The sequence below is a fragment of the Dermacentor andersoni genome, chromosome 8 (assembly GCF_023375885.2).
Source record: "Dermacentor andersoni chromosome 8, qqDerAnde1_hic_scaffold, whole genome shotgun sequence".
In the NCBI taxonomy this organism is placed as follows: domain Eukaryota; kingdom Metazoa; phylum Arthropoda; class Arachnida; order Ixodida; family Ixodidae; genus Dermacentor; species Dermacentor andersoni.
In genome coordinates, this window is record NC_092821.1 from 92,597,792 (window position 1) to 92,614,419 (window position 16,628).

Here is a 16,628-nt window from a genome sequence, read left to right on the forward strand (position 1 = left end):
AAACTCCGGAAACCCCTAGGCACATCGCAATGGAATGGCGAGATGTTCACTCAGCGAAACCCGCAGGAAGCGTCCACCTTCCAGAAGCATGGGGATTCAAAGAGCATGGAAGAATTATAACTGGTCACCAGTTGAGATAACTTAGAGACGGTTACAGTATTGGTGGAAAAAAAAGCAGAGAAGAGAGTGAGAGAATCGTAGTCGTTGCAAGCGTAGGCAAATTTACAATATATAGAGATAGAGGCTTTCGTGACAAAAATGATACGCAAAGTGTTCTATGGTTGTAGATGCAGTAAAACCTGACGATAGATCAAGCAGGCTAGGTGATTTCTTTTTCGACGCTCCGTTCAAAAGAGGATTACAGTAAACATCATCATCATCATTCGCCGCGAAGCCACCGCCCATATTGTTTGGGGCGGTCGAAAAGGGGCGCTCAGACTGCATTCGAATAGTCCTTTCAATCGCCCGACTCCAGATCAAAGCGCTGAGAGGCGATCAAATGGCGAATTCGGCAAATCGCACCGGTGCGCACCGTCGCGATTTGCCGAATTGTCCATGTATAAACGAGACGTTCGCTTGAGGGATCGCCAGCCGTTTGTGCGCAGGCGCGAGTAAGAGCGGGCGTGAGAGAGAAAATCTGGGGGCTTTTGCACCTTGAATATATGACTCTGCCTAGGCACTACGGAGGAGGTTTCTTAGCGCGTGTTGTAGGCGTTTGTCTCTAGACGTGCTGGCATTGCGGAGAGGGGCGGAGTTTGCGCTCGGACGCAGGCTGCCGGCACGGAGAAATATGTAAAGCAGCGGGCACTGACGTCCTATTTCGCGACCACTCACTCTAAAAAAAGTTTACACCCTTTGGGTCGTATCTTGCCACACAACGATAATCGTCATCTGTCTTGCCCGCATTTCCTTTCTTTAACGCTGCGAGCCCGGTACTTCCTAGTCACGAACGGCTTCGCGTTATCAGCTTGAAACAGCATTCTCGACAGGAAAGTAGCCAGCGCCGAGTTCTCAAGAGAGGAAACGCAAGCAAGGCAGATGACGATCATTGTTGTGTGGCAAATATACACCTGCGCGTGCCAGGATGCCAGGAGTGTATAAGATCGGGTGTCCGCGATAGCGGACACCTGATCTTATACATCCTGGCACGCGCAGGCCTCGGCGAGCTCCTACCCACGGACCAGTCCGGGTTCTAGCTTTGGTGTCCCCGTTGCCGCTTTAGTGTCCTGGAGGCACCGCCAATAATGCGAAATAATGACACGTTGTTTCAATTAGTAAAACAACACGATTGCATAAGTATAATTACGTCCAGCCGCCTACTTGCGACGCGAAGTTCAGCACTACCGCGCCCCGCGACTTCTGCCGGTACGCCTAGAGACAAACGCATACAACACGCGAAGAAACTCCTCCGTAGTACCTAGGCACAGTCATGTATTCAAGGAGCAAAAGTCCCCACATTTTCTCTCTCGCCCGCTCTTACTCGCGCATGCAAATCACACGTCCGGCGTCTTCGCAAGTGCCACGCCCGGCTGTACCCAGTGGCGTAGCTAGGTCTTCTGGCACCCGGGGCCCATAGGTCTTCTGTCACCCCCCTCCCCCCGGGTGTAGTCGAGGAAGGAGAGGATATCGACAATTTCCGGGTGTCTTCAGACGTATATGACACCCCCCCTCCCCACTGGCCTCTTGCACCCGGGGCCCACGACCACCCCCGCCGTTGCTACGCCACTGGCTGTACATACTAGCAATTGCAAATACGCTGCAACCCGGACTGGTCGGGGTTGGGATTGCCGAGGCATGCGCGTGACAGGGGTGTATAAGAACGGCTGTCCGCTATCGCGGAGAGCCATTCTTTTATGCGATCACACCCTGGCACGCTTCGGCTTTCGCGGCCCCAACCCGCGGGCCACTTTCGTCCCTCTGCTACCCCTGGGGTACCCTCCTGTAGTAGTGCTTGTAAAAAATGAAATATATCGTCGCGATGAAAAAAGCGACCCGCGACTAATACAACAACCATTGTCCCTTCAGACACAGCGATCACCAAATGGGGCGTCTGTGCTCACTGCCTCACCGCGCGGGCAGCCAGCGGCGGAGCGTAAACTCGACCGCACTCCGCAATGCCGGCATGTCTAGGGCACAAACGCATACAACACGCGCTAAGAAACCTCCTCCTTAGTGCCTAGGCAGAGTCATATACTCAAGAAACAAAAGTCCCCAGATTTTCTCTCTCACGCCCGCTCTTACTCGCGCCGGCGCTCCAACGGCTGGCGATCCCTCAAATGAATGTCTCATCATAAGTAATGCCGTTCACCCTGTCTGAGCAGCTGAGACATCTGGTCATTTTCCGGTCCCGTGACCCCACCTGTAGCTGTATTTCTCGCTGTTTCCGCTAGTGCGCGTCGGCGACGTTCGTGATAAGCGCCTTGCTTTTGTTTTTGTTCGCCGGCGGCCGCTTACCGGGAAGCTTTCGTTTCCTTCCCTCTCACTCCTTCTAAACGCAGTCGGCCTGTTCGATGGCGCATGATATCTCCTGCTTGTACCCAGAGCGCTGAGAATTAAGACAGGCGTGTAACGTTTTACAGCTCTTCTAATCACTGCAACAGCCCCGTTGTAAAACAAACTGTCACTATATTCGTCACTGTCACTTTCGTTAGTCGCTGACCAGTCAAGATTAACACCGTAAGAACGCTAATACGACAGTGCAAGAGCCGTGCCTCACACCGCAGCAAATATTCTCGGCCACTCATCCCGACCGGTAGCGCTACAGCGGCGGCCCGGTGTACTAAGCCTGCTACGCAGTCTCCACCGCGTACAGCAGGCCGTGTGTGTTGTCATCGAGCGGCCGTGGTTTTGCTCTCCTGAAAAGTTTCCTCGCCGTCAAAGCGGGTTTTGCAAGCTGTAGTCTAACACGCGCTAGCAGAGTGTCGACGACGAAGAAACGAGAGGGAGAGGGCGTTTGTTTTATGTCGCTCGTTGATGCGTTTCATCTGTGGGCTGCTTGTCGCAAGGCAGAGGGCAACGTACGTCAGACGGATTGAATTCCTGTTCGCGAACGCGGTGGTGACCCCGTCGTTTCGCATGGTGCACTGTGCAGCGACATTCGTTCCACTTCGTGCGCTCATTCGGACTCCGCGCTCGCATTACGTTGCCCCAGGCGGGCGAGCGTCTCGCTCCCTCTATCGCTTGTTCTTATGGTGCGCGTTGTTCCTGTGTGAACCACTCTGGGCAGTCCGCGATATCGCGAGAGTCATCGTTGACGCTGCTTCTCAGATTACGCGACACTGCTACTTTTTTTTTATCATCCAGTTCACCATAAAGCAATTCCGTTTTGCTGCCGAGTAAAGAGGTGCGCTATGTTTAGCTTATCTCTGCATAGGTTAGAGTGAGATATGATAAGCGTGGTTGCGAGGTTTCTCGTGACAGCGTTGCCGATAACGATTCTTACTCCTGCTCTCCCACCCCGATAACCTCCTCAGTGCACTTGATCCACATACACGCGCACAGTGTCACCTTTGCATTGATGCCCACGCAAGCTCGATTATGGCTAAATTTAGGCCGGACCTTCAACTTGGGCCTGGGAAACCTTGGAATGGTGAGAGATACGTTACTGACCTCCAGTGACCTACGGTTTCGTTGAAGGTACTTCTGTTTTCGCTGTCGATATGGAAATGCATCATGTCGTCATACGTTTCTGTAACATAATTTATAGCATTCTTTTTTTTTTTAAATCCTGCATTTGCAAATGTGTTGTAGCATCAAACGTGTCTGTAAAGTAATTTATAGTTTCGTAACTGGATTAGGTCGTCATACGTATCCAGAACATAATGCATATATAATCTTTTTTATCCGTTTTTGTTTTCTTTTGATCATGTTCTCTCGTTCTTCCCTTTTGCTCTCTCCTTTTACCCCCTTTGTAACCCATTCACCCCTCCCTTTCCCTCAATCTGCGATAGCCAACAGAAAACTCTAATCTAAGTAACCTCCATGCCTTTCTATTTTTTGATAGCACAGGTATATATGCTTCGATAGAAGCAGTAATTTCGCTAGCAGTCTCCATGCCGCTTCATTGGTACATTGCAGTATACCACACTAACTTACGAAAGAATGTGTACGGCAGATGCCAAATGCCTTTTCGTATTTCACATTAACAGTTTTAGTTTAACGATAGTGTACTGGCGGGGTTCATGGAAATAGCGTTACCATTCCGCAAACGAACTTTGCAGAAAGTGAGTTTTAGCATCGCGTGATAGCGTAGTTTACGTGCGGGACGCTATTCCGTTACGCTTTGAATTTCGCATGCATAGTGCATCTAAGTGATTATATCTGTGTGTGCGCCCGGAAAGCACGAGAGGCAGTGCAACTGAAGCCAGGAGCGCACTGTATTTCCCGTGTCCGCCAATTCGCGGCGAAATCAGTGCAAGCTCTACAGGCTGTCTACTATAGTCTCAGAGGCCACATGCCGTCGTCGCGCCTATTTGCCAACATCATCGATAGCTGATGCTGGTATCTCAAAGGTTTTTTTCTCATAGCTCACAGTAAAATTGATTATGAAGAACGACTGAGGAATATGGAAGAAAGTAATTGGGCCGGGAGAGTGTTGAGGTATCTGTACAGAAAAAAAAAACATTGATTCACAGTGGAGGAAAAGAATTAGAAAGCTTACCAGCAAGTACACGGCCTGGAGGGTGAGCAACACAGCAACAAAGAACTTCAAGCAGAAAGGCAAAGAGGCTGAAATAATCTCATGGGTGACGGCAATGGAAAAGAAACCTGCCATCAGTTAAGAGGAAAAACGAAATCAGGAAAGAAACAATTTATGATAACTCAAAGGGAAGCTCATTACTTTTCGAAGCGAGATCGGGATGCCTTAGAACACGCACCTATAGAGTGAGATATAAGAAGGAAGAAGAAGCATGTGCTTGCTGCGGTAAAGCTAGGGAAACGATGGAGCAAGTTTCATAAGAATGTGATGACATCTGCCCAGCGGTCGATTTAGGCACCACTGGCCTCCTTGAAGCCCTTGAATTCAGCGAAAGCAGGGAAAAAGTAAACATGTCCGCAATATAGATTAGCAAGAGGCGATTGGAAGATTGGTGGAAGAAAAGTAGGGAAACGACAAAAAACAAAGGCGTACAAAAGCAAAGTTCACAATAGGGGGTCAGAAAATTTGGTTGTGGGAGTTCATGGTGGTTTTTTTTCGTTTCCTTTTTATTTCTTTTTGAACCTAGGTAGGAAATTAGGCAGTATAATAGGAAGAGCCTGATGGCGCAATCCACCGCCCTGTTCCAAAGGGGACGCTCATAACATCCATCCATCCAGTTTATTTTAAAGGGTGGGCCGCCATGCAACAGCTTTGTGGGGAGGATCCAGAGCCCTGTAGACATTGTAGGCAAAGACGGTCCTGGAGCCCGAGAGGCGCCAGGATTCAAGAACCATAGTCTGAGGAGAAGAAATAGACGTAAGCACCAGCGCTAATTTAATTCAGACATAGGGCATATTAGCATGTACGTCGGCAGGAATAGGCTGAAGTGGGAGGAAATCGAAGAGCAGTTAAGGCAGGAGGAGCTGATCGTATACGGGTTTATGGAGACATCTTAGGGGCATGAAGTAGCCACCGTGTAATCCTGACTGTGCATGGAAATATTGCAGTAGAACAGAAGACAGCAGAAAGGGAGTTGTAATTGGGGCATTCAAACATAAAAGTGCGAATTGACAAAGGGTGAAACAGGAATGCAAGGAACAAAAATGGCTAAAAGGGAAAGTGACAGGGAAGCAGGCACTATTTGGCTTTGTATACCTGTTGACAGGAGTAAATGCCAAAGAGGGAAAAAGAAAGGTACAATGCGTAGCAAGTGGCATTGATGACCTAGGAGGAGTGTGCGAGATAATTATACTAGGAGACATTAACACACTCATACAAGATATGTAAGGGTACAAAGGCTCAACGGGCAACATGCTGTGGGATATGTTCAAAGGCATGACTTAGTTCTGTGCAACGGTACTGATATGTGTGCATATGTGTGCATGTGTGCGTATGTGTGCATGTGCATGTGATATGTGTGACAGCCTGCATTCGACGATAGATTATGCACTAATGTCACATAGGATGTATAATAGGCTAGGGATACTGAACACACACATGGTGGTAAATATATATATATATATATATATATATATATATATATATATATATATATATATATATATATATATATATATATATATATATATATATATATATATATATATACATATATATATACGGAATTCTAGGCAGTGATCACAAACGTATCAAGATGAGTTTTAGAAGAGAAACGAAATTAAGAAAGAGGCAAGCTGAAGAACCAGATATTTTTTTTTACTCGGAAAAGCAACTGGAAATAGCAACCAAACAAACTGCGGAAGTAATTTCTGAGAATACTAAAACAAAATGCACATACGCAAGTTTAACAGGGCTATTTGAGGTAGAGCTGGCTAAAGTACGGGTCAGGCCCAAGGAGAAAAGAACACGCAAACCCAAGAGCCGGTGGGATGAGGAGGTTAAAAAGGCCACAGAGAAATGTCAGGAATCCTCCAGAGAATACAGATATTCTAAGCAGTGGGGTAAACCAGAAGAGAGACAAAGTGGAAGAAACGACAGGGAGGTTTGCCAGTGTAACAAAACTGGCTACCCTGTGCTAGGGAAAGGGCTGAATGAAATACAATGAGAAAGAAGAAGCTGATGTAGACAGCAAGTGGCATAATTTCTTAAACTATAGAAGGGAACCATCCCATTTGATCAATGAGAAGATTAGAAGAAAGGGGACCCAGTACTTGTCAGAAGTAAGCAAAAAGGATAGAGAAGCAGCTAAGAAATTTTGGAAACATCTGAAGGACAGACTGCAGGCATTGGTGCTGGGGGAACTACAAAAGGGGTTCCGGAAAGAAAGGAGGCTCGACGGCAATCGGTTCTTATTGACGCAGTGTATCGAAATAGCAGAAAAGGAGCACAGGCCCCTGTGTCTTGCATTTATGGATATCAAGGGAGCTTGTGACAGTGTTATTCAAGAGGATTGTGGGACATACCGGGCACACTAGATGTGGAAAATGGAGTAACTAATCTTTTAAAATATATCTATATAAGTAACAAGGTGCTTATAACACGAAAAAAAAAAAGACAGGTATCTGGGCCAATAGAGATACAGCGCGGGCTTAGGCGACGGTGCCCTCTGTCACCTTTGTTGTTCATGATGCACATACAAGGATTAGATACCAAATTAGGGAGGAGCAAAATTGGCTTCAACCTTTCTTTTTTCAAGCAAGGAGAATGGATTATTTCCAGGACTGATTTACGCGGATGATGTAGTACTAGTGGCTGACAACAAGGAAGATTGGCAGAGATTGATGGACATCTGCGGTAAAGAGGAAGATAGATTAGGTTTCACGTTGAGTAAGAAAAATCTGCAGTCATGATTTTTAATCATAATCAGGGCCGCGAGCATGGGGTACAGGAGGTTACGCTGGAGGTAGTGCGTAAACACAAATATCTTGGCATGTGGATATATAATTGTGCTGAGTACCTAACGGAACATGAAAAATGTGTAACGACTAAAGGTAGCAGGAATGCAGCCGTGATAAAAAATACGGCAGTGTGGAATTACAATAGCTAAGAACTGGTCACAAGGACTTGGAAAGGTGATGATTGTGATGGTTCCTAGTCGGACTTTCGGCAATGCGGTTCTGCGTATGAGACCAGAGGATCGAGCAAGATTGGAAATTAAGCAACAAGGGGTAGGTTCAATACTTCCACTAACGCTTCAATATTCTCCCTTGTGCTTGGAGATTTAGATAGGTGCAGTAATTGTGCAGTGCCCCAGTGACCGTTTGCGAAGCTCAAGAGAGTCTGAAAGTTTAGAGGTGACAACAAAATGTTTTGACGTATTCAATTCATAATATAGGCTTCCATAACGGAGGGAGCAACAAAGCAGACGGATATGCGTGCTAATTTCTTAATAGTTCGTTAGCGTGAAATGAGAATTGTGTTATGTAAAGTGAGACACATTACACATTTGTCTTTATACGAGGCATCTAAACGATTCTTTTTTGAGCTGCGTGAACAAACTAAGAGTTTTAAAAACGCACCTTAACGTGAACCATTACTGTATAAAAAAAAAGAAGCACATTTGAAGTACCAGTAGACGAAAACTCAATTGAGCTCCACTAGCTTCCTGACCACGAGCATAAAAATTCCGAAGCTGCATCTACGCAAGTTGCGCTTTATCGCATGTCGTTGTGCACCCCTTCCATATGATTCTTCTGTTTCAGACTGAATGCAGTCAAAGACATGAAGGTCTTAAAGATGGTTTCTCCTGAAGTTTGTCTAGTGGGTACGTAGTATTGGCGTAGCCAGGAGGTGGCACATCCGACCCCCAATTTCCTGTGTTAGTGTGCTGTCTTCCCAGCTCCCTCCCCAATCCCCTCCACCCCCGCTCCCCCACTTGCTCGTCCCCGAACAAGCGGCTAACCCCCAGTCCCGGAAAAAAAATTCTGGCTATGCAACTGGTACGTAGACAGCGTCAAGCCTGTTGAAAGGCTTCTTTCCGGCGTCTACCATATAGCGTCACTGATACTGAAATGAACGACGTATACGCACACTGTGACCAAAAAGTCTGCGAAAGAGGTAGGAGAGAAAATCTACGTAATGTTTACACGTCGAGGTGGTTGTACGCCATGTATGCGTGACATTGCATATTTTTTACCTCCAGCTGTCATTTGCCCCGCTGAAAAAATATTTAGTTACAATCAAGAACCTGTTATAAGGTGACAGGGGCCTCAGTTCACTCTTTTTATAGAATCATTTGAGTCTAACGTTTGGAAAAGAGTATCACACAGCGGTTGCATTCCTGCAACTTTTTTTTTTTTTTTTTTGCAGGGATGGCATTGATCTTGAAGTATCTTGTACGTTTCTCACGGCAAATATGTTTGGTGGCTGCTTCTGTGCAGGGTTTGTCTGTCGCGCTCACCGGTGTGGCTCTGCTGGACCTTGTGGAGATCTACGACGCCAGTGTGTCAAGCGTCTCCTATCTGATCACTACGCGTGGCATCGGCAACCTAATAGGCTCTCTGCTAGGTACGTATGAGCGCTGAAGAAGAATTGACTTTTCGCTGTCGAAAAAGAAACAAACAACTGTATGTGCCCCATATCCCCATGCGTGCAATGGTCTATATATGATCCAGTGAGGTATTGTAATGAGCCACTTGATTACGAAGTATAGCGGAACGCTGTACTGCCACGCGAAACCGAGCAGTCGTCCTGCAAAAGTTTTGTTATTGTAAAGGTCATTCAACAGTTGTTCGTTTGCACATCCCCTTGTGTGCCGCGTCTAAATCTTCACATCCAGTCCTTATGCACGCATCACAGCACCGCGTAGTGCTACGCTCCATAGGATCACATGGGATTTTATATAACTTATATTCACGTTATTACATGGCCAATAAAATGTCGTTGGCAGCAGGAAGATCTTGGCTTGTAAGTTTCGCCAGCAATCCCTACACGCGAGCGCCGCTTATGACAAGAGCTTAAGAAATCTATAGCCACGTGTAGCGTGAGTTATCACTAATCACGTTGAATTGTTGCATACACAAATTTTCTGAGACATTTTTTTTTAGATTAGCGTTCTTTCAATGCTTGTTGCTTTAATTCAGTGAACGGGTAATCCCAACATTGCGCAAGAAATCGTCTGGGCAGAGCAGAAGAAACGTCACAACGATTGATGTATTTCTTATACACGGTTTTATTTATAGTCTAATTGGGGGTAAATAAATCCACATTTCAGTCAGTACGAATGGTCATAGGCGCCGACTACAAGGGGGCTCGGGGACCCGAGCTCCTCCCGAACTTTCCCGCAGGGGGCAGAGCTCTCCCCCGCCCTCAGCGATGCCAAAATCCCTCCCTCACCCGCCCCCCATGCCTCATTTCCTCATTGCCAGACTACTGTCACCTGAGGTTGCTTTTAGTTACCCCTACATTTCACTTGTTAAATCTTTCAATAGACTAAAAGCTTGTTATAGTATTGTTGGTGCAGGCGTACTCCTCTCTTAGTTAATTCACATTTTCACTTACTTTCTGGAAACGCCAATAGCGGCAGGAAAAACTCGTTAAAAAGAAATTTTGCACATTAAGCTTCATTTCTAGTGGTATGGGCAGCTTCTACCCATAGAGAATCATTATATGTTGCTAAGTGTTCACGGTACTTCTGCGATTGATCTGCAAGCTTTTACAGCGAAGCTGTTACTGTGACAAGTGTTCGAAAACGTTAAATGCATAATTAACGGTGACTTGAGACGACTAGATAATTCACGGAGTTTACATTTAGATCTTAAAGTAACACTAAAGGGAAAGACTATTTGAGCTGGGTTAATAAGTTTCCCATCTACAATACCAAAAAAGTTAATCTTACTGGTAGATGAGGCGAGAATAACACACGCTTGGCGACGCTGCCTTGAAGTTCCTGCACCAACTGGCCCGTGGTGTCATGCATAACAGAGACAGCGCTGGCCTAGTTAAGCATTTATTGGTAAACATGAACTACCTCAATAAGCCAAAACAAAACTTAGCAAGATTACAGAATTTTCACGTCTCCAAAACGGCTCAAATTAGAGGAAGTTATGACGCGAAATTAAAAATAAAGTTCCTTTGCCCTTTAGTTTCTCTTGTAATATCCCACTTATATGTGTCACCGCGCAATAAATTAAACTAGAGTTCTTCAAGAATACTTTATCTTTTTTAATCTCCTTTGGTGTTTCTCTTTAGTGTTCCTTTCAGATGCATTGATGAGCTAGTTGATAATTGATGACTTCTCTATTAGCGCTGCACTTGAAGAAGAACGTGAGAACACGGACAATCGGGACACACACGAGGCGCTGAAGTTTTTGGAGTGTTTTTTCAAGTGCATTGCTTACAACTATGTTATCTTTAGAGGTAATGTGGCTAATGCGCTAGCATGCGATGCGCAGAAAATTGTTAACTGCATTATGCAATTAAGGGCTAAATGATAATTACTAAAGCTTCGTTTTTTGCCTTGTAGAGGTCTTCTGAAAACTCTCACAAAGTTTCCCTGCTTTCTATATTTGCATGTTATGGGTAACGTATACCGAAAGCTTCACATTGGTATTTTACGAACCACGTAAGAGATTTTCCTGATGTCCTGCGAGAACTCAACGTGTCACATGGTTGCCAGTCTGAGGGAATAAAGGGCATTTTATGCGTCATCCATGGGCGAGGCTTCGAGAACGTCAGTTCATTAGAGCCATTGCGAAAAACTCTTTAAACAAGTGCTCAAAGACTTTATATGGCTGTTTTCAGCTATGTTTCTCTGTGTCCCGGGAGAACTCTATGTACATCTGAGTTTATGTTTGGTGAAAACAGGGTGCATGGCAGATTTAATGCGTGGCGTGACGAAAGTGAGCGTTTCTTGCGTAATTATGCGCTTTGAAAATAACTATTCATCCATAGTTTTTTTCCAAATTTCCATGTGTTATGCGAGGTTCTTAGTTGGTTTCCCCGGTGTCTTCAATGAATTGAACAAGGTGTACCTTGTTTATATTTTGTGAAAATAGGGAAATGTTATCGGTAATGTGTAGGCGAAGTACAAGGTGTGCCAGTTAATTACAGCATTTGTCATAAGTTGCCTATCCAAGCATTCCGGAACGCTATAGTCAATTGTGTTTCCAGAATTTAGCCCTCTGTATCGAGAATCTGTAATTGCCACTAAAATTGAATTTGGGGAAAGCGGGGGAAACGTTATGGCCAATTAGCATACGAGGTTAAATGCGTGTTTTTGGGTTGTAGTCATTGTAAAAACTCCGTCAGCAAGTGCTTGAAAGCGCGAGTAGGCGGTTACTGTTCTCGCTCACTCTGGGGAACTCACTCACTCTGGGGACACTGGGGAGCTCACTGTTTCCTAGTGTCTTAGGAATAATTATGCATGACACCAAGTTCGCATTCAGTGGAGACGGGGCCCGTATTAGGCGCAATGTTTGTCAACATGTTGAACGTTTCAATCATTGCAAGGAATTGCTAAATAGTCGATCGTTTTGTGCCTATTTTCATGCGTTCCACTGAGCACATGTTTACCTGATGAACTCGGCGACCTAGATGAGGAACTTGTTTCGTATATGGTGGCAGGGAACAGGGCCAAATGTGTAGGTAAAGTATAGAGTATCAAAGTATGTTATGTTGTACCTTTCTTTAACAGTAACTTATTCTTATTTTGGACTTACCCCACCATAAACGATGCCAATTATGACTTTTCGAACAAATTACGTATTCAACTTCTCCGGAACGCGATAAGTTTGTCTTACGAATGGCGCACAATCTTTCCTGCCGCCCTATAGCTGCCAGCGAAATGAAACCTTACTTTGGGGGGGGGGGGGGGGGAGGACATAGCCAAATGTGTGTTCGTAACTACCGCCGATGAAATTCATCGAGCGCTCGATGCGTTCTGCGACTGCTATCGGCTGCAACGTTTCCCAATGTCCCGAGAGGACTTTACGTCAAGCTGTGTTCATACTTCGTTAAAATGGAGGGCGTGTTATGTGCAATGTATGGCAATATGTTAACGTTTCTACGATAACTAGGAGCTTCAGAAATAATTACTGAGCCGTCAATTCCTTATTATTATCATGCCCTAGGTGTGGGTAAAAATTCCTTAAGCGAAAGTAGAGAGAGAGAGAGAGAGAGCAAATGATAAATGAAAGGTAGGGAGGTAAGAACAGCTGGGTGAGTTAGTGTGGTGACATGATGAAACAGTTCTAAAGACGAACGCAAGGGCAACAAACAAACGCATTTGAGTGCTCGAAAGTGTTATATGTGGGGAACAGTGCAAACGGGCGAGTCCTAGGCAGGCAACGTTTTAAAGAGAAAGAGGGGGGAGAGGGGGTTGAAAAGCTCGTCGGGCCCCGGCCCTCCCCGGGAAAATGAAACCTCTCCGCCTGTGCGAATGGCATTCGAACATTAGCACCGGGTAGGTACAAAAACTTTCCGCTTTCCTATTGCGGTGGCATAATAGGTATCTAGTATTAAAGTCAGATTGTCTGGCTTTAAATAGGAATTGAGTGAAGATATGAATTCTCAGCAGATACAAAAAGGGCAATATTCTTTGAGTATGCGATGCAAAGAAAGCAAAAAAAAAAAACGTTGAAAGGCACAAAAATGGCTCTTCAAGAAATACCGCCGTACTTGTATAAAGATTCTGTCAATCTACATTGCAATGAATTTAATTAATTAACTGCTATTTGCTAAAATTTTCTCTATTCCTGTGTTTGCTTCCAGAAAAAAGAAACAAATCTCTGAAGTCGTTAACCATTATTAACAAGGATGCTGAAACCTAATTAACAAGTAGGCTGAAACCCATTTGGTGCAATGTTACCACTGCAGTACATGTTGCTTGCTTTTGTTTAATGCCGCCGCCCCCGTCTTTTACATTATACTTTTTTTAATATTTTCCAACGAATACGCAGGCGGGAAGCTGTACGACACCTACAACACGCAAGTGATATCGATCCTGACGATGATATTGAGCTCAATCACAGTGCTCGTGGTTCCCCTGAGCGGGTACTTGGCAGTCGCACACGTCATGGTGTTCTTCGAAGGCCTCAGCTTGGGCGCATTTGGCACCGGTAAGCACTGTACACTCGCTCAGTTTCCGCGGCAACGCACGTTGTAAACACAACAGGCCAGACATTTTCCAGGTGAACAGAATGTTATGCTTAGAAGACGCTAACAGAAAGTCCTTTAGAGAGGGGGATACATTACTTGAAACTACGAATGGTACATAGAAAGCAGTAACACCATATTTTCTCCTTTGCGTGCAGGCGCCAACGTATGGATCATCAGGATGTGGCCCGAGAACAGTAGCCCAGCCCTCCAGGCTTTCCACTTGGCTTTCGGCATCGGCGGCCTCATCGCCCCATTCATCGCCAAGCCGTTCCTCTCACCAGTGGCCGGAGGCAACTCGAGCAGCATTCTGAACCACACGTTCGGAATGGCCGAACAGGCTTACCTGACGGCAAACCACACTAGTGACCTCTCGAAAGAACTTCTCGAACTTGGAAGCGACAGCGGGCACGGTTCGGGCAAGAGTCAAGTTCACTACGCTTTCGCAATTGCCAGTGCCCTAAACATACTGCTGGTGATCTCCATGATTGTACTTTACTTCGTAGACAGGGCCGATTTCAAGCCGCAAGAGCCGAGCAACACGGACCCAGCCGAAGCTGTGATAGCGCAACCAGCGAGCGCTGTCCGGTTCACCCGCACAGTGCTGGCGATGCTCTGCGCTTACGTGTGCGTTTACGTGGTCCTGGAGTGCTCGTCGTCCGAGATGTTCGCGACGTTCGCGGTGAAGAGCGACCTGCACTTCACGAAGGAGGCCGCCTCGCGTGTGGTCGCGGTCTACTTCTTCTGCTTTTCCGCCGGTCGCCTCAGTGCTGTCCTGCTCACGATCAAGGTGTCCGTCTTCTGGATAATCATCGCGTCGCACATCGTCCTGCTTCCCACGGCGGTCGTTCTCGCGATGTGGGGTTCCAGTAGAGCCACGGTGCTGTGGTTGGGCAGCGCCCTAACTGGCTTTGCCCAGGGACCGCTAAACGCGGGAGTTACGGCGTGGACGGCAAAGTACATAAGTATCACAAACAAGATGATGTCGCTGGTTGTTGTTACTGGAGGCGTTGGTTCCATGTCCCCGCCTCTTCTCGTGGGCCAGTTCCTCGAAAGCAGCCCCGATGTTTTTCTCTACGTGTGCCTCGCGGCCGCTTCGCTCTGTATCGTTGTCTTTGTTACCATGTGCGTATACGTGCGAGAGGCGACGCGGTCGAATGAAAGTGAAGTGCTGCTCGAAAGCGTAAATCACGGGAGCTCTCAAGACAGTCTTTCTCCTCCTATTCATTTTTGAGCACCGTAGTGACTGTATGTCTTCTAGTACTTTGGACAAAATTGTACGTTTCAATTGTGAAGAAGGGTAGCGGACACACTCTTGCAATGGTACTTGAAACTTGTCAATCGCGTCACGAACGGAACAAGGCAATCTTAAGTAAATAATTAGTGACTTGGGAAAGCACTCTTAAGTTCCATGTCTTTCGGTTGTTTATTTTTTATTCTGAAGAAGCTAGTGTATGTGGTTGAGAAAAAATGTAGCGACCACAACAGCAGTTAATGCTGCACAAGGTCTCTATGTGGTGCATTTACCGGCAAACTTAAGCGAAAAAGAGCACGCATAGTTAATTTTAATATATTGCAGCTCTCACAGTATTAAGAAGCTTTCCAAATACATATGCGGCGTAAAAGCATAGTGCTTTAGCTTTTTAATCATTCTTCACAGGCTGTCGCCATTTGATTTGCTGAGTTTGCATTTTCACCTCTGGTAACAGCTTCAACCGACTGTTTCCCACGTAGTGCGGAACATGATCAAAAACACCATATTTTTCAAAAATAAAGATTGTGAAAGAAGTGCTGGATTTGAGAATGCCGCTTTTGTCAGTTTAATCAATCACTTTCGGAAAAAATATGAATTTCACGCAATGTCATATGCAATCGTTGATCTGGATTATGGTTCCAAGTATTCCTTTTTTCTTTATGTGCATGCTAATAACTGGACTTCCTATATGCAGCATGAAAACAACCTCTTGCTGTATGCTCTCGCTTGTAGGCTTCTCTGGTACATTACTCTATGCAGTGCTGCATTAAAGTTTTGTTTTCTGTTCTTTTTCGTTTTTCTTTATCGTCGCCGACAGTCTGGAAGAGCTAAATGCTGACAGCGTCCGTGAGCAGCGTAAAATCCATTGTGACTTGCTATAAGACTGCAGATTATGAAATTAACGTTCTGCAGTTTTTAATGTGCGCTGCTGAGAATACCCGATAACGGAAACCCAATATTCCCCTGCGGCCGCACAACATTTGAACGTGCACTGCACATACCAGCGAAGCTTCGCTGTGCTGGGGCTTAAGTGTACTCTCGTGGTATATCCAGGTGGTCGTCATAGATGCCTCTGGCCACGCTACGTAGGGGGTGCAAAACATCTTTGAAGCTTTAGTATAAGAATAACCGTACAAGGAATTAATAATCTTGCTTCGTTATCACCAGTGCAACCCTTTACGCTAGCGATTACGCTTAGTTGCTCATCCACACAATTTTTGTTGGACTGCGACAGCGTTCTGAAAAAACCACTCGAACATGCCCTTATAGTCTCGTATCTTTGACGGTTTCAGCTATGAGTGAATGAATGAAATTATTTTTCCTGTTTACAACAGAACAGAAGCAGAAGCGAAAGGTTGTATGGCCTGACTAAAGCTTCTGCTCCGACAGTACTGCCCGCAAGCCGTGCGCAGCCCACAAATCGCACAGACATGCAGAAATCCAATCGGGTGTCGCGATACAGCACATTGTTTTTTGGCTAGAAAAGAACACGTACGCAGAAATAAAAAAAAATTCCGACCGAATACAATCAAGCTGCACTTCTTATAAAGGTACAGCTGTAATTTGAAAAGGAACAAAAATTAAGAGAGAAAAAGTAGACCATGGGCGCTATAACGTAAAACTATTCCAAACTTTTCTATTCCAATTCTGCTATCAGCCCTCCATGATTGGTCAAAAACT

The 16,628-nt window shown here is 45.6% G+C and overlaps 1 protein-coding gene across 1 annotated transcript; it reads left to right on the forward strand.

Moving 5' to 3' along the window:
• The first annotated feature begins 2,831 nt into the window (after nt 1-2,831).
• LOC126529344 (sodium-dependent glucose transporter 1A-like) lies at nt 2,832-15,497 on the forward strand. The gene is made up of 4 exons (XM_050176946.3): nt 2,832-3,589; nt 8,980-9,106; nt 13,498-13,656; nt 13,852-15,497. The coding sequence occupies exons 1-4, from the start codon at nt 3,518-3,520 to the stop codon at nt 14,925-14,927; spliced, it is 1,434 nt and encodes a 477-aa protein (XP_050032903.1). The 5' UTR covers nt 2,832-3,517; the 3' UTR covers nt 14,928-15,497.
• The last annotated feature ends 1,131 nt before the right edge of the window (nt 15,498-16,628 follow it).